Source organism: Microplitis demolitor, chromosome 3, assembly GCF_026212275.2.
Source record: "Microplitis demolitor isolate Queensland-Clemson2020A chromosome 3, iyMicDemo2.1a, whole genome shotgun sequence".
NCBI classification, from domain to species: Eukaryota; Metazoa; Arthropoda; class Insecta; order Hymenoptera; family Braconidae; genus Microplitis; species Microplitis demolitor.
This window is the reverse complement of record NC_068547.1, coordinates 1,016,800-1,042,361: the sequence shown is the minus strand read 5'-3', so window position 1 is coordinate 1,042,361 and position 25,562 is coordinate 1,016,800. Positions and strand designations below refer to the sequence as shown.

At 32.5% G+C, this 25,562-nt stretch overlaps 2 protein-coding genes across 3 annotated transcripts in view; both read right to left on the bottom strand.

Moving 5' to 3' along the window:
- Nucleotides 1–21,813, bottom strand: part of LOC103576205 (ephrin-B2) — a 178,023-nt gene extending 156,210 nt beyond the window's left edge. Inside the window, exons 1-3 of one of the 2 annotated variants that reach the window (XM_008556334.2) lie at nucleotides 21,724–21,792; nucleotides 19,471–19,948; nucleotides 17,253–17,396 (exon numbers count right to left, since the gene is read on the bottom strand). In XM_008556334.2, coding sequence (XP_008554556.1) covers nucleotides 17,253–17,362 — 110 coding nt within the window. In that variant the 5' untranslated portion in view covers nucleotides 17,363–17,396; nucleotides 19,471–19,948; nucleotides 21,724–21,792. Of the gene's footprint in view, nucleotides 1–17,252; nucleotides 17,397–19,470 lie in introns of both variants that reach the window. The other variant, XM_008556333.2, reaches the window with a different exon arrangement.
- Nucleotides 21,814–24,590: 2,777 nt separating this feature from the next.
- On the bottom strand, nucleotides 24,591–25,263 carry LOC103576204 (probable salivary secreted peptide). Its single transcript, XM_008556331.3, has one exon. It carries the CDS (start codon nucleotides 25,128–25,130, stop codon nucleotides 24,732–24,734), a length of 399 nt encoding a protein of 132 aa, XP_008554553.1. The 5' UTR covers nucleotides 25,131–25,263; the 3' UTR covers nucleotides 24,591–24,731.
- Nucleotides 25,264–25,562: the final 299 nt, after the last annotated feature.

Here is a 25,562-nt window from a genome sequence, read left to right as displayed (position 1 = left end):
AGGTTTTAAATTGTCGACTCCATTTGAATAAATCGACGGTCCATCGGCACTCAATTCAACACTTGATGTAATATATATATATATCCTACAATACCTATGGAATACATATATAAATCTATATTTTATATCCTACATAATATTTTTCCCACGTATCATTTTGCACTTTTCAAACTTTAAGCAAGTCTACTCTAGCTTTAAACCTTCTGGCTGATCCACCCACTACACGTTAAATCGCATCTTTAGTTTGTATACTTCTCTAAACCGATATCACCAAGACGATATAGAGTCTAATATCACAAAAAATTGTCATAAAATTTACTCCGAAGAGGAGTTCATTTCAATATTAAAATTCTGGGTTGGAATGAATGCGGATTGAAGTAAAATCTGCGAGAACTCTGAATTCACTCCGGATTTTAATTAATAAATTATATAAAACTCATTAGAATACGGTATCTATGTAAATATATATGTATATATTTCTTGACGAAAGCATATAACATGGTAGTCCATAAAAATAATAATAAAATATGCGTATATAAGTAGACAATTTATGACGACAGTGCTGAAATATTCAAGGCGAAATTCCAAAGTCTGAAACCGTATGCGCGATTTAGGATATTATAGCAATAAAAGTGGCAGTATGTCGTTTCAGACGCCCATTGTAGGCTCCACCCTACAGTATTACTATTGTACGATTCTCTCGAGGAGAGCCGTTGAATCATCCAAGTTATGGCCATCACAGATAGATATAGAGGATGGCCCTCGACCCCTGAGCTAAAGGAGCGCAAGAGATTTCTTACAACACTTCTCAACATATAAAAAATATAATAAATAAAATAAAAATAAATATCAAAAATTACTCGTAAATAAAATTATTTTTTTTTTGCCCATAAAAGATTTACCGTAATAACTATTAATACTATGCGTAGAGCGTAAAATAGATTTTTTTTATGCGTAATAAATTTTTTATTAACTATCGAAAGTTGATAGATTCTGAATAGACAAAAAATTTACGGATAAAAATATTATTTTTTTATATGTCGAATTAATAACGAGTCGCGGAAGTTAAATATTGAAGTATTGAATGTAAATATTATATAAATATAATAATGTAAATATGATGGTTGGTGTAAAAATATTTCACACATCTGATGGTTTATTATCTCATCTGGTCTTCATTTGTACAGGAATTCAGCGAGAATATTTGTATAGCTGATAAATCCACGGGCGGCGATATATTATTAAAAAATGCGAACAAATAAACAAACAAAAAATATATACGAGTTTTATAGAAATAACGACAAAAAATAAAATAATAAATGGAAGTACGGTGATGAGACCTCTCGTTAAATATTTTCAACAAAATTTTTATTATATTAATTATCCGACATGAAGTATATAGTAGATATATATATGTATATTCAACAGAGAGGGAAAATTTTTAGCGGTCTCGATAACACACACACATTGTTAGGTATTTTCCATAATTCAGATGTTACTTTGGAGATGCATAGTTTCCGAGCCCCAATTAGGAGAACCCGCAGTTTTAGCCCTAACGAGCGTACGATAAAGTATTATTGAATTATCTGTAACCCTGTATATTTTATCGATGTTCGTTAAAAATAAAAAAATAAATTCGCGGGATTTTTCCCACCCAGTAGCAGCATTATCAGCGGCGTACAGTTTAACGAGCAAGGATCCGATCGATATTATTCTCACTGACAGACACGTAACGAGCTTCCCATTAAACGAACATTAAAGAATCCGTTTAATTAAGCCGGTCATCGTGCCTGGGAGCTCGAATTACGGACTATATCCTTCACACTGCCCTCGTCCATATGTATTCGGGATTTTTACCCGGTTAAAAAATATATCTCAATCCTCTATTTACATATAATATATTAATTACTAAAAATAAAATGATAACCGGTGTGTTTGTTGGAATTAATAAGATTATTATATTCCCGGAAATAAGCAATTTAACTCTCAACTACTAATTGAAAGCCCGGCTATAGTCAGCAATTACTTTTCAGATTGTCGATTCAACTTAACACTGGGGATTCCAGGATCGGGAGCTGCGGCGGCACCGACTTGGCGCGAGTACAGTAAACGATTGTGGATATAGAGCAACCCGAACTAGCCGCATCATCCAGAGGAAATGTTTGCAATAACTTACCAACACTTTGCTCTGCTTTTGCTCCGCTTTGCCACACCCTATAATCGCGTACTACCTGCTAGTGCTCTGATGTCGACCATTCGCCTAATTGAATTAGCCATGCGGAATTAGCAATTTCAGATTGGCCCTAGTCTTACACCCTCTCTCACCTTTCCTCTTTCCTCATGTATGCCAGCATTGCCAGCAGAGTGGTTCGACCTGTCAGCCTTATACGGATTATCTTTCTCCCTTCTCCCTTCTCCCTCCTCCCTTCCTCTCCACACATATTTACATTCTCACACACATACATCATCCACTTATAAACACACATACTCAACTATTCTGGCATTATCGTCCATTTTGAATGTCACAAATTATCCAATAATTAAGTTGTTTCCGTAAGTACTTATATACTATTAAAATCATCCTATAAATTAAAACCTAACAGGTTAAATTATAATTAAATGTGCAATGTATAAATTAAGTGTGATGCCTATTATTTATAGTGATTCTATTCAGGAGCATACATTTTAATGAGTAACAATATTCGCGAGTATGTACACAGTGGGGGATGTACTTTGGAGTCTTGTATGGGAGTTAGCAACAGCAGAGAGCATTCATACATATACGATGACGAAGATGACGATGACGAAGATGATGATGATGATGATGAGCAGCATCCATATGCGCAGTAGTTCATCTTATTGGAGAATCGTTGAAGCATAATCGATCGCAGTGCTTTTTCGGGGTCAGCGATTCTACCCAGAATTTCGCGCTCGCATTCGCGTTCGTCTTCATCACTTGGCTGCTCTCAGCTAGAACACCACCAGACTGAGAGAGTAACCTAAGAATCGGTTGGCCAATCCGACGTTACTCCCTGCCAGCTGAGTCGATCAATCTTTGAACTGGAGCGAGTCCAAGTCATTAGCACCTTATCGGAATCACTGTTTTTTTTTTTTTATTCATTTTATTTTCTTTCTCTTAAACTTTCCCACTCCCAGTTGTACTCTCACTCGCTCTACCTACGTAGGCCAAATGTAATTCCTTCCTTTCCAATACACAGACGACTCCGTCAAGTCCGTAAACGACAAAGTTTCAAAGAAAATTTTATATCACCTCGACATAAAATATTTCGCAATAACTTTTTTTATTCATCGAGGCGAAGAATGAAGAAAAAAATTTAAACAAGAAATAAAAAAAATTATTAACGTGATTGCTATTAATGTGAAAATATCCGTCTATAAAAAAAAAATTAACCGTCGCAGTAATTTATCTTAAGCTATTTTCTGTTCAGTGGTTATCGTCAGTAATTTATTATGTCATACGAGTATTATAACAAAATTAAGTCATCGATAAAAAGTCCGATCGAAACTTTTCAAAAAAAAAAATCTGAATAATTGTTGTCCCTGCGGGACAACCTCAAAACTTCTCGCTAAATTTTATATCAATTTTTAAATAAATTTGAATTTTATCAAAGTTGACTCACCATTCGCTGCTTTTTTTGTCATGATGTCTTCGATGATAGCAGAAAATCATTTCATCAAGGAGTCGGAGACAAAAGGACACTATATACTCGTTCATTTACTATACATTTGAATTTTCACTATTTAAATAAAACTCACTACTAAAATAAAGCTACACTCATTATTAAAATAAAACTTCATTCATTAATAAAATATAATTTCACTCATGATTAAAACAAAACTTCACTCACTATTGAAATAAAACTCAATATTAAAACAAAACTTCACTCACTCTTGAAATAAAACTCACTATTAAAATAAAACTTCACTTAATTACTCACTTACTAATCAACTAATTCTACACTGACTAAAAAAAAATGATACTGAAGTTAGCAGATGTCCAATAATTTTTTAATTTTTTTTTAACAATCAATTTTAGAAAAATAAAATATTTAAAAAATTACACACATAGTTTTATTAATTTTCAAAATGTGTATAATTTTAATTAATTTTATTTTTTTTTAAATTAAGTTGTTAAGTGAAAAAATTTCAAAAATTTTGAATTGTGTACTAACTTCAGGATCATAAAAAAAATTAAATCGAACTCTACGATTTCGATTATCGATTGCACACATTTAAATAATCATGACACGATAATTTATCTCGAATCGAAACTTATAATTTTAAGTGAAAAAATGGCGGAATTTTCTGTAATGACAGGACAAAATTTTATCAGAAAAAAAAATTTATAATTTGTAATTAAAAAAAAAAAATTAATTATTTCAATAGGCCTTCAAAATAACAAAAAATAAACTGAGTTGAGGTTTAAACGTTTAAATGTAATAGTCAAGTAAATAGAAATGAAAAATAACAAATTTTTAGACAAAGGAATTCCAAGACCTCTAGCCCGCCATTTTTCCAGGAAATTATCGATCGATTCTTGGCTTCATTTACTCGTTTGAAAAAAAAAAAAATAAATAAAACACTCTCACTTCTATTCACTGCACTAAATACGAACTAAATTTTACTGACACATTTATTTAGTCACTTCTACTTCCTTTTATTCCCATAATTTTTTTTTTTTTACAATGATCGATCCATTGTCGTTGCCCCGCACTTTTTTTCAAACACTATGTCATAACTTCACTATTTCTTAATAATAAATTGTATGTATTTAATTTAAAATAAATGTCATTATATTAATTAATAAACTTATTTAATTAATTATTTATTTAAAATTAGATGACGCACTATTACCGGAGATGTGAACAATGGCAGTGATGAAGCACTAATGCATCGATATGAAGTTGTCTAGAGCTTCATAATTTTCACGGTCTCCCATTGGTTTAAATTTTTCAAAATTACCGAATCAAAAAATTCACGAGTGAATTGGCGAATTAGACGTCTGCTAACTTCAGGATCATAATCGACGACTGGTTTGTATTCATTGTAATTGAAATAAATCAAATTAATGAGTGCGAATGCAGCAGACAGACAAATTTAAAATTATTAATAAATAGAGTAAATAATAGAAAAAATAATATTTATAAAAATACACTTATTATTTAAATTTTTATCTATTATTAATTATTTGTTTACTCTAATTATTAATAATTTTAAATTTATCTGATGTCTGCTACATTCATACTCATTTAAATTATAAAGTAAAGTGTTTATTTGTGATAATAGTAAAGTGAGTTAATTATTTTTAGGTCGTATATGAAATAAGTAGTTATGAAAAATTAAAAAATGGTAACGTGAGTGTTGGTGTCAGTATAGAAATTCTCAGTTTCTTTTATTTTCTTTCAAGTTTTGTGTTAGAAATAAATTGATATGTGTTTTACATTTTAATAATGGAAAAATTACCAATTCTATAAACATATGTAATCCATAAATCATGAAAACCAGCAACCGGTGAGTAAACTTTTAAATGATACTGAAGTTAACTGACGTCTGTCACTTTTGAATTTTTTAAAAAATGATAAATTTAAAAAAATTGCACATATAGTTTTATTAACTTTCCACATGTGTGTATTTTTAATTTATTTTTTTAAAATTAGATTTTTAAAAAAAATTTCAAAAATTTTGGATTGTCTGCTAACTTCAGGATCATACTTTTAAAATATTTAGTAACATTGCCATTATTTATATCTTAGATTTTCTTAGCGAAAAGTTAAAAATATTAACAGCAAAGTTTGTTGCAAAACCTCCTAAAAATTACAATACCTACTTGGAAACTTTTCTAGTTTATTAGAAAAAATATAAAAAATTTAACCAAGAGATATTTTAGATACTAGACACTTTGTTTAAGTATGCAAATTTAGTAATAATATGAAAATACGTCAACGTAAGTACGTCATCTATACACGTCAATATTCCCCAGTTAAATTTACAGTCTATATACATTTTATATATGTATAATATATAATATAATATGAAGTGTAACTATTTGAGTATATAGATTACATATAGTGTAGACAGTAGATTTATATACATATTCAGAGTCACAGAGCCCGATGATTCAAGCATGAAATATATCAGTGTTAGTATGTCGTTTGCTGTTGTACGTCAAATGTACTGATGTGTCACTGTATATGTATGTGTATGTATGTGTGTGTACCAACAGGGTCGTCGTAGAGACGCTACACTGTCTCGATTACCCACCCGTATTCTAGTAACCACCACCGCCACCCACGATAAGGTAACATTGCGCGATAACGCCGTCGTCCACTCGCCAGGGGATTCCAGCTTCTCTCCACGTGAACTTAATCCTCCAAGATCAAATTGCGCAGTGACGATAGATAGTTTATTGTCCATATATATGCGTATACTGGGGGTATAAACAGAGACGGGGTAAGAAAATAATCAAATATGCTGCTAACTCAGTATTAAGAGGATAATTTTATGGAAATTATAAAGTTGATAAATTAAAAGGTAAATTTTATTAAGTATTATAAATTTGTCGATTGCTTAATACACTATGGGGATGTGATTTTGTGTATCTTATGGCGGCGGATGTATGTGTTGGATGATTTATATAGGTATGAAGGTAAATGTGCGAGTAAAAGTTATTTGCGTGCGAGTATTATTGATTAGAATCCTCATGTGGAGAATGAACTTGTTGGAAACTAGTTGAAATGACTGAACGAATAAACGGACGGCAACCGCATTCGTCGGCAACTGTAATCAAACTACGAGCGCCCATTTCCCCGACTAGGCACCAGACTCGAAAACTACTACTCGCAAATACCAGACGTGAAAATGTTTTCAAGCAGCATAATTAGAGTACTATCAACGATTCCGGTCATTCAATGAGTAATTGTTACTGTCATGCAATCCACAAAACGCTTTAGAACCCACTCTACACACATATAAATATATATTATCTGTCATATTCACTGAAATTTACTTTTTTTAATTTAAAAGTGCTGGTAAAAATTGCGTGTAAACGCTGATATTCATTATTTTTTTTAAATTCATAACTTAATTATTCATTCATTTAAATCGTACATGAGTTACATATTTGTTGGAATATTAAATTTGGTATGTATTATACATATATATACACGGGGAAGACCATGAATATTTATAAACCCTATGAAATATATACATACATATTAATTACTTGACAAAAATAAATTTTAATATTTTATTCTATTATACAATATCATTCGCGTTGAGATAGTTTAATCACATGGGGGAGGGGGGAGAGGAAAAATGGTCCATTTAAAAAAAAACATCAAGTTTAATTATTGTCCTTATTTAAGCAAAACTTAAAATTAAATTCTAAGAAAATATTTTTTTAGTTAATTGATATGTAAAATTTCTTAATTATAAATTCTAGGCAGCCCAGATTACCTCTTCTCCTGCATATAAGCTCGTGTAAATGAAATCAATAGTAAAAGACTAATATAGACAGTGATTTTGCGTACTCGAATAAATGTCAATGTGTGAGTGTGTTTAAATAACACCCTAATGCGTGTGGTACAAACGATGTTAAACGATTCTCACCGTAATTAATCACTCTCCAGACCCAAACGATTGTCAGTAGGCATTAATTATCTTGGTCATTTTCCATCAGTGAAGTGCAATAGACAACCGTTTTGCTAAAATGACTCTGTCACAAGAGTAGATAAGGGTTAAAGCACTTAAAATTAAATGATTCGTTAGAAAGATGGACTGTTTGTAATGTTATATACATATAAAAGAGATATATATCCCATGGAATTGATACACACACACGCTCATGTCTTTGAATTTGCCTAAACACCGGTGATTCCATGCAAATTGCTTCTCATACATATAGATATAGATATAGATATAGAGTTTCAATAAACTTTTGAGCTGCTAAACGCGGATAAATTTGAAGATAGCCAAGGAAATAAAAAATATAAAAAGTAGCAAGTTATAAAAGTAAAAAAGTTATGGTAAATTAAACGAAGAAAATAAAATAAAAATATGAGTAACTGTATGTAGAGTCTGCTCTACGCTTTCGTAATATGCAATTCGCGTAATAAAAAATGCATATAGACACAACAGTCATCTTGAAAACTTTAGCTCGTTTACAGCTTTAAAGTAACTCGTGAATCTTATATTTTGTTTTTCTTTTTTTTCTTTTTCACTGTTTATTATTACTTATTTTTTTGTTGTCTTTAAGAAGCAGGTAGTAGCTCGGACTTGTGATCTCTGTTTCATATAAACAGGGAGAAAACGACGTACTTGGCAACTGGGACAAACTTTTTTATGATGCCTTCTTAGCTTAATGCATTTATTGTTGATACAGTAAAGAGGACTGGGTCTTTATATATCTAACAAAAATAAAGAATAAAATAAAATAAAATGAAAGACGGGAAAAAAAAAATTGAGATGAGTAAAAAAAATAATGGACTTAACGATACTCATTCAAGCCACGCATTTTCGAGATAAAATCTCGAGTTTTTTAATCACAGTATTACTCTTCTCATCCTTGGCTGTCTCTTTCTCCCGATCTTTTCTATTAGCATTAATTAGATAACTTAATTAAAAGAGCGATAAAGTAAATCAATATTATATAATATTGACCCAGATAATAGAGAGTTAATCTTTATTTATTCAGCGCAATAAGTAATTTAAAAATAAATTTGTAAATTATGGTCAAATGATTGAGAGTTACAAAAAAGGTTGAATTCGATGAGACTACAGAGACGAGAGCCGTGGAAACTTTTCCAGTCGATGTAGTTATTCACCGTTACGATGCTCTTTTCTTGCCCGAGGAAACGATATTCGATTAATCCACCGTTCCACCGGAATAATAATCCACTGAATTACTAATCCAACTATCGCCTCAGCGATCTCCATTAAACGAAATGAAATCCACTCGATTTCCGCGATGAATCGCCTTTGGCAACGTTGTGCTATACTGGCCTATCAACGACACGGCCCTTTATATTACAATTCCACGTCGTTAAATTTAGCGTTCTGAGCAATTCGACGTTGCAACGCAATACTGCCGGGAATTAAAAACGCTCAGAAACAGCAATAAAAGAAAACATCACCTGCGATCGAGTTGCGAACGAGAAAAACATCCACTAACTCACGCTCGCGCTCACACGAGCTAGATGTTTGCCGTACGTTTTCTATTGCTACCGCTGTTGCTGAAGCTCCACACAATTTTATAAAATAAATAGAATAAACAGAAAAAGAAAACTAGCTGTCACGTTCATGAAAAAAACTAGATGTTAAACATCCTCGTCTGATATCATTTTCACAACCGACAGATATTTTTTAAATTTAATAACAAAAAATGGGTGATGATCTCCAAAACAAATATAACTGACTACTGTCTTATATTTATAGCGTATCCCATTAATAAATAAATATATATCTATATATAATATACATTTATACTACATAGATAGCTTTGCAAATGCTACTATGGATATTTTTCGTTTAATTTTATCTCATTTCCGCATGTATTCTATTCAGAGAAATGGTTTCTCTTCTGTAGCAGTTTACATGTAGAGAGAATTATACGTCGTCTTGTTGTTTTGTATGACAGCGTGTAACAAGACATAAAGACCTGCTGGCATGGTCAGCACAATAACGAACCTACATCACAAATAGAACCAAAAAAAAAAATATGTTGTCTGCAGTACTTGTTCATATGTCGAAAAAAATTATGTGTACGAATAGTAATTTTATTTATTTATTTATTTGCTTTTTTTTTCGCCGCCCGAAATCATAGATTGATCTTTATATGTATGAAATTGGATGATATTTTTAGAGTTTTCCAGAATTTCTTTGTATAACGACGTGAAAAAGCAATCGACATGGCCGCTCCGAATCCTTCAATCTCTCTCAATATCCTCCCAATTCCTTTTTCTGAGCAATATCTATTTGCTTTCGCCCGTCATTTTATTTATACACTTTTTTTTTATTATTATTCTTTAAAAATGTTATCGACAAAATGAAAATGAAATTTTTTACATTTATGGAGAAAGAGTGATAAGAATAAAATTGATGATAATGGTGATTGTGAGTATGATAAAAAAAAATAAAGGTGAAAGGGTTAATGTGAAGATAATGAAAATTATGAATCAGTTGGTAACACAATGAGAGTCAGAAAAAAAAAAAAACAAGGTCTGTATGCTGTGGAATTCAGCTGTGGGTGCGTAAAATGCCACTAACGATCGGTGGCCAATCGACTATGCAAATTCTGTATAGATTCTACGCCATTTTACGATTCTCGTCCCGTGGAAAGCTTCCGAATTGGCGTTCTGCCGCCGCACAATCGATTTTCGTCCTATCGAGAAAGGGTTAGAAGAGCGAACATACGAACGAACGTGTGTCGTAAAATCTATCCAATTTCGATTCCGCTACTGTCACTTTCACGGTTGCTACCACCAATACAATTCATAAGTAAAACTAATATTAATAATACAATAACTGCAATTTACATGCAGTTTGCTTTCCCACACGAATTTAACGACCAAAAAACAAGAACTATAACTTAGTGTTTTAAATAATCTGTATTTCAGACAAATAGCCAACAACAAATTAATATTTCAGATACAACACCAAAAGTTGTAGTAGAAAGATGGCTAACAGAATAAGAAATTTGGTCAAACTTTTATTAATAAATTAGCATAATTATACAACGACTGGAATTCTGTAGTAATTTACATATTGTTTAAATGAATCCGCACGGCGAGCATCTCTCATAGCTCCAATCAAACCAAACCGGAGACGCGAGTTTATTTTCATTGCTCGCGGGATTTCATCATACCACAAGTTGACACTGTTTTATTATTGTTGTTGTTGTTGTTGCTGTTATTGCTCTTGTTATACCGCGAAATTATAAATTTTAAATCACTCATCCAGTTATAATGCGTAATTCAATCACCATCCAATGTTTATAATTTTCTCGTATATATGAAAATATATATTGTTTTCAAAAAGACACATAATTAATTCATAAATTTTTTTGCCACGTCATTAAGAATAAATGATCATTCAAATAAAGAGATTGCAGATTTTTCATGGGGCCGTCAGTAAAAAAACTTTGGTCATTAAACACTCACACATACATTTTTATATGTATATATGTGCGCGTCACCATCATCATAATACCTCTCATTTAGAACCGACATCTTTTGATCCGAGTGTTAGGCATCATTACACAATATTCTGTGTGTGAAAACACACGACAAGAGAATGAACGGGAATTTAATGTAGTGTGTGAAATATATGAGTCATGGTAGGTATATATATATGTATATAAATACCACACTTACTCAGTTCGCCTGAAGAACATGTCTGACAAGATAATAATGAAAGATTTATGGTGAATTTTATAGAAAAAATTGAAATCCGATAACGACAAGTTAAGTAAACAAAAAAATGGTGAGGAAAAAAATAAAGGCAGATAAAAAAAATATATATATATTTTTATGAAGCCAAGCGATAGGTTTATATATCACACTAAAATCAAACGGGAACCGAGAGAAAATCTCACAGTGGTTGTTGAATCAAATGTAAGCTTGCTGGGACCAAGTAGAAAAACGGAAGAAAGAAAAAAGCCGATGCGGAAAGGCAGAAAAGGGTGGAACACCCTCTGCCACGCCATTTCGTAGTCTAATGTCACCCTTGTGTTGTCAACGACTTGAAAGATTAAATCGTCCCGAAATTTAAACGCGAAAACTCTTATCGCTGGATAAAATGCACATCACGATCGAACAAATCGTAGTTTAAACTTTCAATTAAACTATCTACACATTTATCGAATAGTCATTAGCATTATTACTATTGTTATTGTCATCAGATCATCACTATTGAATCTAAATTATAAAAATTCTAATACCCGTATTGCTATTGTCCATTAATAATTTTTTTGTCACGCTTAATATAAAGTTAACACTATCTATTATTACAACATTAACTCCAACTTCCGATCTCCATTAAGATAAAATATACGTGTATTTTTTCATCGCATTAACCGAGGAAATAAACGGCTACAGCAGCTACGATCTACGATTGTAGACAACCGACTACCAAGACTATACGTTCAACGATGAAGAAGAAGACATCAGACGAAAAGTATGACTCAGCCAAAAAGAAAAGCTGAGTTTCCGGCTGTTCTCCCCGCGAATCATTTCTTCCAGGACAAATGGTTTTTCCGAGTCATTACCGCTGGGGAAATCCAAACCGTGCGAGGCCTGATGCTTACAATCTCATATACCAATATACACCTATACATATGTATATAAATTTATATACATACACCATACATATAATACATAGACACATAATGCACATTTATGTATTATGCGTAGGTGTGCATGAGCACAAAACGAAAGCGTTGTCGGGTGAAAATTCTTTCCCCGGCGCCGAACAACTTTCCTCATTTCCGGTTTACCTCGCTTGACTTGCCGCAGTAGCTATGGCAAGTACTTTTTTTATTTTTCTTAACAGGATTCTACACTCATACAGCCACAAATTTTTTTAAAACGTTATAAATTGTAAAGCAAAAAAATTTTCCATTTAATATAACATGCAAGCTTAAAAATTCATGCGACATAAAACTGATTTTGTATACATGCATATATATGTATATGCTATATATGTTGCATAACATGCCCAAGTTAATGAAAATCGGCAGTAACACGAGATAGTGTCTACATATAATTAAAGCGACGCCTGTGTAGGATGAACAGCGTAGTAGTGATGATGCTGCTGCTGTTGCTGACTGGTACAACTGATGTTGATGCTATTTCGCTATGCACCCAAAAGCTCACTATGTAGGTCACTGTATAAGAAAGTTATACAGACTCTTATTAGCATAGCAAAGCTTCACAAGGCGCTTAAAGTTATTCCAGAGATTAGTGTAGATTCTTCTCTATGTAACCCTTGATCTGTATTGTTATTCATTCACTACTGTTGTGAATCCCCTATTACTATTACTGTTATTATTATTATTATTATTATTATTAGCATCATACATAAATATATACACTCGCAAGAACATAGTTCAGACCGTAGCGAAATTATCACTAACAAGAGAATGCAAATTTACACGTTTTTTAATTATCGTTATTAAAATCATTCTATATTAAATTCAATTATATTCCCCCTCAATAAATACAATATATATAAACTTCAAACTTTTCTATTTGATTTATTTAACAGTTAATTTAATTTTCCAATCATTAAAATTCATTATAAAAATTAATTAAACGGCTGGATAAATTTAAATTCTCTTTAATTAGCTCTGATTCATCAATCATTGATATCATGTTCAAAATTATGTGCATATTTTTTAATAAAAAAAAAAACGACATTTTTATACACACGAGTCTGTGAAAAAAAATACAAAAATTGAATCAATTTGTATTTGTGATACCAATTACTAGTTAAAATCTACTGAAATCCATAGATGTATATTATTTTTCGTGATATTCATAGAGAGCTTTGGGTTTTCGCTGGAAGCTATGAAACGATAGAGATAAAATGCAATAATTTATATACATATATACAATGTACAAGCGGTAACTGTCACATATACAATAGCTTTAACGTATGTACGCTCAACTATATCGATCGATTCACAAATATTGGGCAACAATATGTATGGATAAACAAACTCCGTAATTAAAGCAAATCACTCTCGACCCTTTGCTCTCGTATTCGTCAGATTTACTTTAAAATGACAAACCCTCGAGTTTCAAAATATTTACATCAGTCCCAGTCCATATAAATATATAACTCATGCAAAATAATCCAGCACAAGACTTTGGATTGCGTAGTAATTTTATTCAATCATTCATCGATTTTAATCACCTATTTTTTTTTATCTCATTACATTGTCGTTAAATTTTAGTTTTACACACATGTACTTCAGAGATGAAAAAACGATTGAAAAATATTATTATAACGATTCAAAAATTTATTTAACCTATTCATTTTTAAATTTCCGGTTCACGCATTCGCTTTTTATTAATCACATTTCATCGGAATAAAAAAAAATAACTAAATATATGTTTCAATGCACGTGATGATTATTTCCAAAGAATAAAAGCAATCGTTGTATGAAAGCACTGTACAGCGATACAAATACAGCCATCAAAAACTAATAACTACATACATACATACATACATACACACATACATGTGTATACATGTGCATACATGACGTTCATATTCATCCAGAATCCACACATACATACACGACACATCCTGGAGCGAAGTTCTTCAAAGAGTATGAGCCCATGGAGTTTGGGCAGCATTTGAGTGTACGTAAAATAAATTGCCTACGTGATATTATACGTCGAACGAATTTGGAATCACAGTAGCGCGAAATTAACCATGCCCACTATTTAGTCATGTATCAACTGCTATAATACACATGAGAATTTTTATAAAACTTTTATTTATACAAATATATCTATCTATGTCATGTCATGTCATTCAAAGCGTAAACTATATAATTTTCATCATTTTCCACACGTACATTGTATAGTTATCATACGTAAGGCTAAGACCTATTTGCATATCTATTGCTCACTATAAAAAAAAAAAAAAAAAAAAAAAAAAAAGTTTTATAAATAAAATAAGGAAGAGTATAAATTTAAAAAAGTATTGTAAAAATAAAAAAGAGCCGTACATGAAGATTTGTCTGAGGTTACAACCAACTCTTGGTTATAACCGACTCTTTCAGAGTGCAAGTAAACCGGTCGATGCTTTGCTTTCTTAAATCTCTTTTTTCCCCCGGTATACTATGTATATAAATAAATATATATATATATATATTTGCAGGTATAGTATGGTGTGTATATCGCACGTTGTGTTCTCCAGACACAAGAGTCGACGAGTCCCCGAGAAACCGGCCGAACGATGCTCACTTTTATCTCCGACTTGACCCACGGCATTCCTCCGAAGGGAACGCACCAACAAACTCCCCGAGAGCAACTCAACTATATCCGATACCGATAAATAAGTATCAGTATTACCCCAGTGGTGATGGCAATTGGCGACCATCATATCGACCAACAAATCCTCGGCTTGTTTTCTCCTCGAAAAATATAAAATATTAGCTCCTCGAAACAACTACTCATACTTGTACGGGTATTTCTGATAAAACTACGTTACTACTACTGCTTTTTTTCTACTTGACTAAGCACTCTTTACTTTTATTATTGTGCAGTTAGTACGAAATAAATTTTAGTAAAAGTCTATTCAAAACAATGGGCCCTCGAGAGATGAAATAGAGCTCTGGAAATATGTATGATTCAAAAATCCTCGTGTCAGTATGTCAATATGTTATGCCACTCGATATATAAATTCAGCGCTCATCAATTTTTAAATATCCATAATTTGCATGTTTTAATAATTCTATCGTCATGGATTATTTAGTAGGTATTCTAAAATAAATCCATTACTTTATGACACATATATTACTAGTTAATTAAAATATACATATATAAATGAGTCTAAAATATCGAGGAATCCTGTAATTAACTATAAAATATCCATATTTATGAATAAATATATGGTTGAGCGAGTTTGGACATAAAATATGTCCGTTAAAGAGCTGGTAAAATTTAAAAAAAGATGTGTCTCGAGACAAAAACCCCGGGTGATATAATGAATGCGGAAACGTTTGGAGTGATTGCGCGCGAGTACAGAGTAGAGGAGTGCTATATACAGTATAGATGTTCTCATCTCGTTTCACAAGTCCACCACTATCACGGCGAATGTATCACCGCGACTCACACCTGTTCGGCAGACATCTACAGTCTGTACCGTCTGTACTGTTGAGCAGCGGCGTCGAATGAAAATCGATTGGTATATGCTCGAGGGTTAAATTAAAAATCGAAGAGCAACTTGACTCTTGGCCGTCCATGTACATATCTGCCTGCATATATACATATATATCTATTAAATATATGGATGTATGTTATATACGTACAATGCTCGCGGCGTGACATTTTGATTTGGGCGATTCACATCCAGCAGTTACGCTTTAACGCGGCTGACACTTAAATAAATTATCAATCTCGCTGAAAGCCGCCCCGAGATACTTCGGCATGGGGAAAACATCAAGCGGCAAAGTCCTACGAGCTAGTGTATACTATATATACATAATAGTATATATATATATATATATATATAGATGATAGAGTATGTAGGGAATGACTGTAGGGCGGTGTGTAAGGGGAGAGGAGGAGTTGTGTACGATCAAGAGTATATAACAAAGAGTATGTGCAAATGACAACAATAAATTGCGACTGTTGAACGGGGGTCCCACCATCATTATTATTCTTACGCTTATTTATCATTTTATCTAATAATAATAATGTCCGTATTATGGACATTTATTTCGCTAAATAATCATAACAAAAAACTTTAAATAAAAAATTTATGCGAGTTATATATGCGTTGGCATTACGAGTGATAAATATCGGGCGAAAAATAGCGAAACACTGTACAAAAAAAATAAAAAATAAAAAAACTAATCTTGGCATTGAATTTCTGTAGGATATTTCGCTTCGACTACAAACTACAACGGAGTATACTGCCGTCCACGTAGAAAGAAAGTGACGGTACGAGAGTTTAGTTTCATCCAAGCGTAAATGCGAACTCGAGCGACAAACTCAAGTCCCAATCGGTTGTAGAATCTTATCAAAAATCGATTCCGATTTATCAGCATTCACTGTATATGAATCCTGCGTTGCATGATCGATTCATAATGCTCGATTTATTTCATATTTTCTTCTGTACATGACCGATCCTCAACTATTTCTACTTGGTTAAAGACTCTTTTGTTGTAGCATATTTATACATATATATAAATATCATATACATTGCATATATGTATACACAATGGACTGATTGATTGCGTTATACGCAGATGCCGTCGATGCAATAAAATTACCTTCTCTCTCTTTAATAAACCGGATAAATAATTCAAATATCGTGTACCGGTAGATTCAAATACACGGCAAAAAAACACAAAGTTTTGCCAAAAATACTTTTTATTCCGCGTATTTCTGTTTACAATAACAGATTGATCACCGAACAATAGTTGATAAAGCAAATAAATAAATACGAGTGTGTGCTAGCGCATGTTTTGAAAAATACATATTTAAAACGTGACTCACATTGGGTTGGTTGAATTCCAGTAAATGTCCGGCAAACGTGAACAGGTGGCCTCCCTTGGGAAGGCCTCCATCACAGATAGCAGGAGCAGAAAGAGTATGAACCAAGGCATGATGTCCGGCTGAATCTTGAGGCCGTTGGTACTCCTATAAATATTAAAAGCATTAATAAATACGGGCATTATCGATGTTCCAATAAATATTTCACGGTAACATGGAACAAAAAATTATTAAAATCGTAAGAGAGACCTAAGCACAATAAACCCCGGTGCACGACGAATCCCCTAAAAAACTTGTAACTGATGTTCAAAACCCACAGAAAATAATTAGCGGCTTGAGGAAGGGAGGGGGTGTCGTGCCCCAGTCTCCCCTATATATAAATACACTGGGAGAATTTTTCGATAAAATTCACCCTACAATTTGGAGTAAACCTGGGCCAGAAACAAAAAAATACGAAAAAATAAAAACTAGTCTTTGTTTTATTTTTTACTCTTTTTTAACTCAAAATTACTCAAAATTAACCAGTATCTAGAAACAGAAGAGTAATTATTTATCTTGGCCCCGATTTACTCCCAATTGACGAGTAGAATTTATTAGATAATTCTCTCTATATATATTTTAAAGTTAAAATGTTTATCTAAGTGATAAAAGTTATGAAATAAAATAAAGTACGTGATGTAGGACGTGTATAGTTGCAAAAAGACATAAAGTACTTGATATATAATAAGTATAGAAGAGAAAAATAGTGAAAGAAAATGTGACCACACTAGGTTTAGCCTTGATCCATTAACACTATCAGAGATAGTACAATAAAAAACCAAGAATACCCATAACAGTGCTTGAGTGCAAGATTATTGCAGTCACGTTTTTTCAATACATATATATATATATTTATATATATCCTCAGGAGTACGCAGTAAAGTAGTAGTCAAACCGTTCCACTTGTTTTTTATTATCATCGTACCTTTTTTTTGTCTTTCTTTCGTTCCATTAAAACTGTTCTCAGTTTCAATTCATCCCCTCTTCACTCATACTTTGTCGCACACGTAATAAGACGTATTACGTGTACGCACATTTGTTATATATATTTTTTACAATATTTTTTATACATACATAAACCCAAGGGACAAAGTTTTAAAATATCTATATTGAAATTTAAATCCGTATCTCATGATTTATTTATCAAGTATTATAATTTATTACGCTACATACACACCGCGCAATGGTCAATGTCAATGTAAAAAAAAAATTAAAAAAATAATAAAACTTCATTCATTTTAAATTATGGGTAAATAATTTTAAAAAGTCTATGTGTATAGATATTTTATTTATAAATGAATGCCTAGTTAATATATTGATATGTCTGTTAGTAATGTTGTTAATCTATCAAGTTTAAACGGAATTTGAAAATAAAATACGAATAGAAACTTAGATAAGAGGAACTAAATAGAGAAAAAGTTAATAAAAGGACTGTATAAATACATATAAATATATCTATATATATATATAAGGTGTGAGAAAATGAGAGGTGGTTTTACCGGTTTTCAATTTTTCTCAGCGTTTTCCCGAGGCAGACGCGACCCTACGGTTGCAGAGGTGTCTTAAATCTTACAATCTGTGGAATCCCCGAGGATTCGCCAGCGGAACAAAATGCCGCTGCCAAAGGAAACAACGAGCCGAGATCCCCGCGGTATAGAAAGACCGCTTGTGTATGCGAGTAGACGGAGTACTTTCGATAGGGAAAAGGAGCAGGAAGCCCAGCAGAGGAAACAAGGAAAAGACAGAGAGAGTGTGTGTGGATAAAATGGCATGTAGAAACAAATAACAATAATGGCAATGGCAATAGCAACAACAATAACAAATCCAACAGAGCGATAGTTTGCGTACACAAAAGAACTAAGACAAGTAAAGAGCAAGAGCATGTGAAGAAATTCAACGGACTACGGAGCGTGAAATGACATAAATTCTAATAAAGAGTAACGTATATATATGTACATTTATATTCAAATGTATAGCTATAATACGCATGACCATGAGACATGTATTACCATTACCGGTACATAACAATTTGCGTATACATATTTTCAATTGGATCATTCAAACACAGGTAGCGGTCTTCCCTCATCAGTGTACTTAAATATCATGCACACCTTATGCAAATATCTATTTATATATTCATATTTATAATATTAATAATAATAAAGTAAACTACGGTACTCACTTTTTAAGAGTAGCTGATTATGGAATAAAATAAATAGCGTACTTTCTCGTCACTTAATTACGCAAGATCCAGTATTTAAGTACTCCGTTTAACAGTATCCGGTTTTTACTTTACTTTTACTTATTGTAAATTTATTATTCACGCACTTTATTACAAATTAACAAACTAAAGCAATCACTTTAAATCCACATTTAATACAATACTATAATTTTAAATCCGGGCGTTGTCATTCATCACAAAAGTGTTTTTATTTTTATAAATATTTAAATATAAGTATGTAAGAAACTTGTATGAAGAAACAAGAAAAAATATATGGTAGATCTTGAGTAGTGTAGCAGTGTGATGATAGGATGCTGAGATAATGAGACTCAAATACGCGGAGACTTGTTTTACACGGCACACAAGATATAGTTTAAATAATTATGACAAGTGGTTACACGATGTTGGAAAACCATGTGAAACATGAGTTTCAAGTTTGCTGTGAAAACGTAAAGAAAAAAAAAATTAAAAATAATAATAAGAATAATAATAACAATTATAGAGAAAAAAGTTTTTAAAAAGACGTGATGTTACACTATGTAACCTCGTCAACTACCCAACCGGTTGTTCACGCTCTGCTCTAATACACCAGCATCACATGTACCACATGTACATTCCTACACCCGATCTATATATATATGTTTGTATATATGTATCTGGCTGCTCCAAAGCGTTTTTACAAATAAATAATCCGCAATTATTGCACTTTTAGCGAATAAATATTAATATTATTTATCGTTAGTTAAACAATCGCCCACACAAAGACAAATAACTCAGTTGTCGAGGACAACTAACAAGCCCCAGTAAGTTAACCGTGTAACTCAAGTGGATCCCGTGAAAAGTACCATAGTTTTTTTTTCCATTCTCTTTCTTCGGGCGTTATTCCTTCAAACTCCCTCTCACGTGTATTATTATTATTATTATTATTATCCTTATGATGCTGATGATGATTATTATTGTTGTTAGGGCTATCTTTATCCTTGTCCCCCTTATTCTTGGGCTAGCCTACAGTTAGTGTCTCACGATGGTCTCTCGCACAAAAGAATTCAGGGAGATGTTGTGTTAGTTCCACTTGGCTTGTAGTATCTGGACACGTTCAGAGAATACCGTCAGACACTTTTGGCTCTCAACTCTTTGTCAGACAGTCTACAGCCTACAGCTCAGCTTCTCCTCGAATTAATACACTCGGTTCCCGTGAACTTTACGACTCGTGTCGAATCAACCACCGATTAAGTCATACAACCATAAACCAGTTACTTTTGGCTGTTTATGCAGATACATATCTAGATATTATTATTAAGGTGTCTGACAATTTCATCGAGTAATTAATCTCCCAACAAATATACGAGTGTCGAGAACCCCGGTCAGGCTGCTGATTGCGCTGCCAGCGCCCGGTAATTGTTAGTAAGGGGAACGTCGTGTCGAATTTTAAATTTAATCAATCTATTATCTTATATTATTTTTATTTCATTTCCAGTAGAGGATAAATAAAATTCGATTACAATCAACAGTCCGGGTACTGAGTGAACTCCGTTGACTCACTTGATCCAAGACCCAGTGGATTGAGAAAGATTTTCTGCCTCTGCCTTCGGCTGCTGTAAAGTCGATAAGGATAAAAAGTTTACGCTGTTTTACCGACTTCCAGGACTCATTCGTTAGTCAGTCATCATCATCATCATCATCATCATCATCATCATCATTAAATCATCAATATTTAAGATTTATCACTTTTTACTCCATAGAGGCCATCCAACATGTTCGCCCTCTGCTTACTGAAGATATAATCTTAAGATTAGGCTCTTGAATAAATTAGGCCAACTCCAAGCGTTGTTCAGTTGATTTTTATTTATTCTATACTCTATATAATTATTTATTATATTTATAAAAAATAATAACCCTTATCATAACACACCGAATAATAATAAATCTCAAGTGTCATTCACGTTTTATAACAATTTTTTAGGCTACAATATCAGTGTCATTATACAACTCACAAAGTCACAGGTAGTAAGTCAATTGAAGACTTTAATAATAAGTACATCGGTATGACTACTAACACCATGCCACCGCAATTGTACATCGTTGTAATCACGACACTATTTATTATCAATATTATTGTTATTATTATTATTATTATTTTTATTAATACTCCAAATGCGAATAAACCAGTTATTCCCTAAAGTTATTTTATAAATATTTATAATAATTTATTACCGTTTAGTACGAACAAAAAAATGAATATAGTATCGTAAATAATATCGCGATAATCACTTGGTACATGCTCCCATCCCGTGGCTGCTCGCTCCTCCGTTGGCGGGCTTCGAATGACGGTGAGCTCTACTCTTTTACCACGCAGCCTTCTGCCGCGCACGTTCCCTTTTTATCCTTGTTTCGCTCCCTAAGTTACTTATGCTGTCATTGTCTTCCTCGACGCCGCTGTTCACCCCACATCCACATATTCACATGCACACACACATACATTTGTTCGCGGTCGTATATGTATACGTCGGCTTAGTGTCTCTCTCATTCAACATCCCGGTAGCACAAAAGAAACAGTAAATACGATTGTATATGTACGCGCAAGCGCTTAATAATATCAACCACCAGGAAAAGTAACCCCTATAAAATATATACATGCATGTATAGACACAGATATTCTGATAAATGGAGACGTAGACGTAGACCTAGACGTAGATACAAACTTACACACACGTACTTTGACGGTGGCGCGATAAAGAAGATGCACTACAGTACACTAGTGCCACGAGACGTTGCGAAAACGCTTTGCTACACTCACGTACTCCTATGAGGAACCTATGTCCATATATAGCTATATGTATATATATATATAAATACACATGCAGTAGATGTATGTGAGTATGTGAGGCCAACATGTCTAGCTAAATCTTAGCCAACCCCTGCACGTTGTTTAATTTCTGGGTCGATAGTTATTTTTATTTTATTTTTTTCTCATTCTATTATTTAAATTTTTTTTTCACTAAAAAGTAATGAATTAATTCACCGGCCTATAAAATATTATAATCTGGAAATAAAACTCCGGTCAATTGAATAAACAGAAAAATATTAGCGGTGTAAAAAAGGATTAAGAAAAAAGGAGTAAAAGGAATTCGAGACAATGCGATAACCAACTAAAAGTTTAAAAGTACGTGATTTGAATCTGGTATAAGCGAAGAGACGATAAGGGGCAAGTCTCTGAAAATGGGCAATGTATGGGTAAAGTCGGTCGCCATGAGCCATTAACATACTCTTATCTAAAAAGACTTGCAAAAGTATATAACGCCGAATAATAAGATAGCAGTTACCAACACTGAGAACCAGTTGAGAAGAACTCAACTCCGGAGGTGGTTAAACACTAAAAAATATAAAAAGACATATGAGGTTTATCGGCTTCACATACTCGTCTCCTTTATATTTTATAAATCATCCAGCCCTCGATTCCGAGTCAGCTGCCAGTTAGTAATGGATCCAACAATTAATATACCAACAACTGCAGAAGCTTTAAATTAATTATCATTTACTAATGACTCCAACGACTCTCAGTCATCGTTGTAAAATTTAAGTATATATATGTATATACACTGTAAATATATTTGTTATATGTGTGCATAATCAATTTGACGTACGTACGATGCCAACAATTTCAATTCTCTCGTTTATCCACAGAGAACTTGTTTATAAACTCAGCCTCGTACTAATTTAACTACGGTTCGACTGTTAACCGCACCACCAAAGTAACCGCACCAGTATATAACTTTATTATAAAATTAAAACAGTTTAATTTTCAAAATTATGAAATGCACATTAAACGTCGCTGCTGATAATTTTCATTATATTTGCTTCCATATACATATATATTTATACAATCAAGTGATATATATCTGCACTCGGGTACCGGCCACACAACTCCACCAGATAAATCAGAATAAAAAGTATTATTGTAATTAACAATTTGTAATTAAAATAAAATAACAATTACCAAGGAAGCTTTAGTATAAAAAAATTAAAAAAATATTTATAGAATATATAATAAATATCCGGGGATTAAATGATTGCTTAGCATACAGCTGTACCATTTTGCACACCACAAGTATTGAATAATATTCTCCGTAGGATTTAATATTTAATGTTCGGATCGATAAAGACTTAATACGTCTGCAAAGTAAAGGCTCCACACGAGCATTGTGTCTGGTTTTACGGTTAACGCGTGACTTGACTGTAATACTGTGAGTGTAGTAGTGCAAGTACACACAAAACTCTTAAAATTCATATCAACCTTTTTATTTGTTCTCGTACTTAGCCGTGGGATTGATCGATTAATCCACTTGCTTAAAAAACCTGGTCTCACTTTTTATCATCGGTACGCGACCTACGACTATAAATCTAACCCAATACCGCGCTATTATTATCAGTGATAGTGTTTTTTATACCTCGGAAAGTTTCGAAAATAACAACTGTCATAAATAAATAATTAACATGACAATACAACTAGTTTAAAGCCAACACAAAGAGTCCATAAGTAAATTGCCTGATAAAATGACGTCAGTGAAGCTATTGACTTTATATTTTAATATCAGTGTAAACTAAATTATTTTAGTCTCGCTATTTTAAAACCAGTTGTCTATATTTAAGTATTATTATGCCAATTCAATACAACATTATTTTTTTTTTTATTTAAAATGCCAAGGAAAAACCCTACGTCTTTGCTAAATATCACACATATTAACTGCATGTGACTCCTATTCTTCGCGGTAGTAGTTTTGCATATTTGAATAAAAGTTTATATATAAAGTCATTGATTCTTAACTTTTTTTTGCAGTGACATTCAAAAGTTTTATTATCGTTATTTTATCTAGATCACTGTGTTGACATATGCACACAAATTTATAAGAAAAAATAATCTCAGTTCAAAAAATTAATTCAAATTTTATTTTTTGACTTAAAAAGTTACTAATTAAGTCATTCAAGTCGAAAAAATTTAATTTTACTTGGTTTTGGTTTATTTTACTTAAATTTGTCAAATTTTGGGATATCCAAGAAATATATATTTATTTTTATATTTGTGCAGCTGATAACCATTTTATTTCAATTTATCATACATATTTTTTATAACACCATATTCATATATATAATCAATTAACAAAAATTGTGATAAATTACAATAGAACATATTTATTTAACACCAATAAAATAAGAAAATTTTTTTATCTGGCGAAGATAAGTACCCGGAAATTAATACCATGGCTTCGTTGGCTCTTGAATCTAATGGTGACATTACTGGTTCCAGGGCCGCCTTTAACTATTGTAGCGTAAGCTCCGTTTCCATTTATCTTTTGGTCCAATGCTTGGACTTGAGTTATGTGATTGAAGTAGCCTACACCGTAGGATTTTTCAAGAGTAACAATTTGTAGCCATGAAGATGACTTAACAATGTTCTCTTGGAAGAACAACCGATCGCCAGGTAGTCTGCTACCAGCTATTAAGTGGTGAGATTTATTGGTACCATTGGCAGCGTAATAATCGAGGTATGTTCTCGGTGGTGCGTACGCTGCAACAGCAATTGCTGCTACCAATCCAAGGAACACAAAGCACTTTTTAATCATTTTTACACGGCTTTATTCAACGATTAATAATAACAAACGTTAATCACTATTGTTGTGCAGGTAATGCTGCGTTTCATTAATTCCCAATCGGTATATATGGATACTATTTTGTTATCTTATCTCTTCTTCGCAGAATGTATGTGCGATTTTCTATGATAAGAAAATAATAAGAGTAAGATAAAAATGTGAATTATCGTTATCATCAAGCAACCGCGCTTTACTCTGTAAATGACTCATGTTGATATAAATATACATGTTTAATAATGATAACTCATGCAAAAAAATATAATGATGCCGTCATTATACCAAGAAATGTTCACCTTACACATATTCTTAATTATGAAAATAAAATAGCATGAAATATGAGTTGATACTTGTGGCTAAACTGTGTTAGTATTTATTTATATATTTATTTATGTGACTATTAATAAA

What these genes read in the sequence shown, in the direction of transcription:
- LOC103576204 (XM_008556331.3), bottom strand. Translation starts at nt 25,130, where the DNA reads ATGATTAAAAAGTGCTTTGTGTTCCTTGGATTGGTAGCAGCAATTGCT.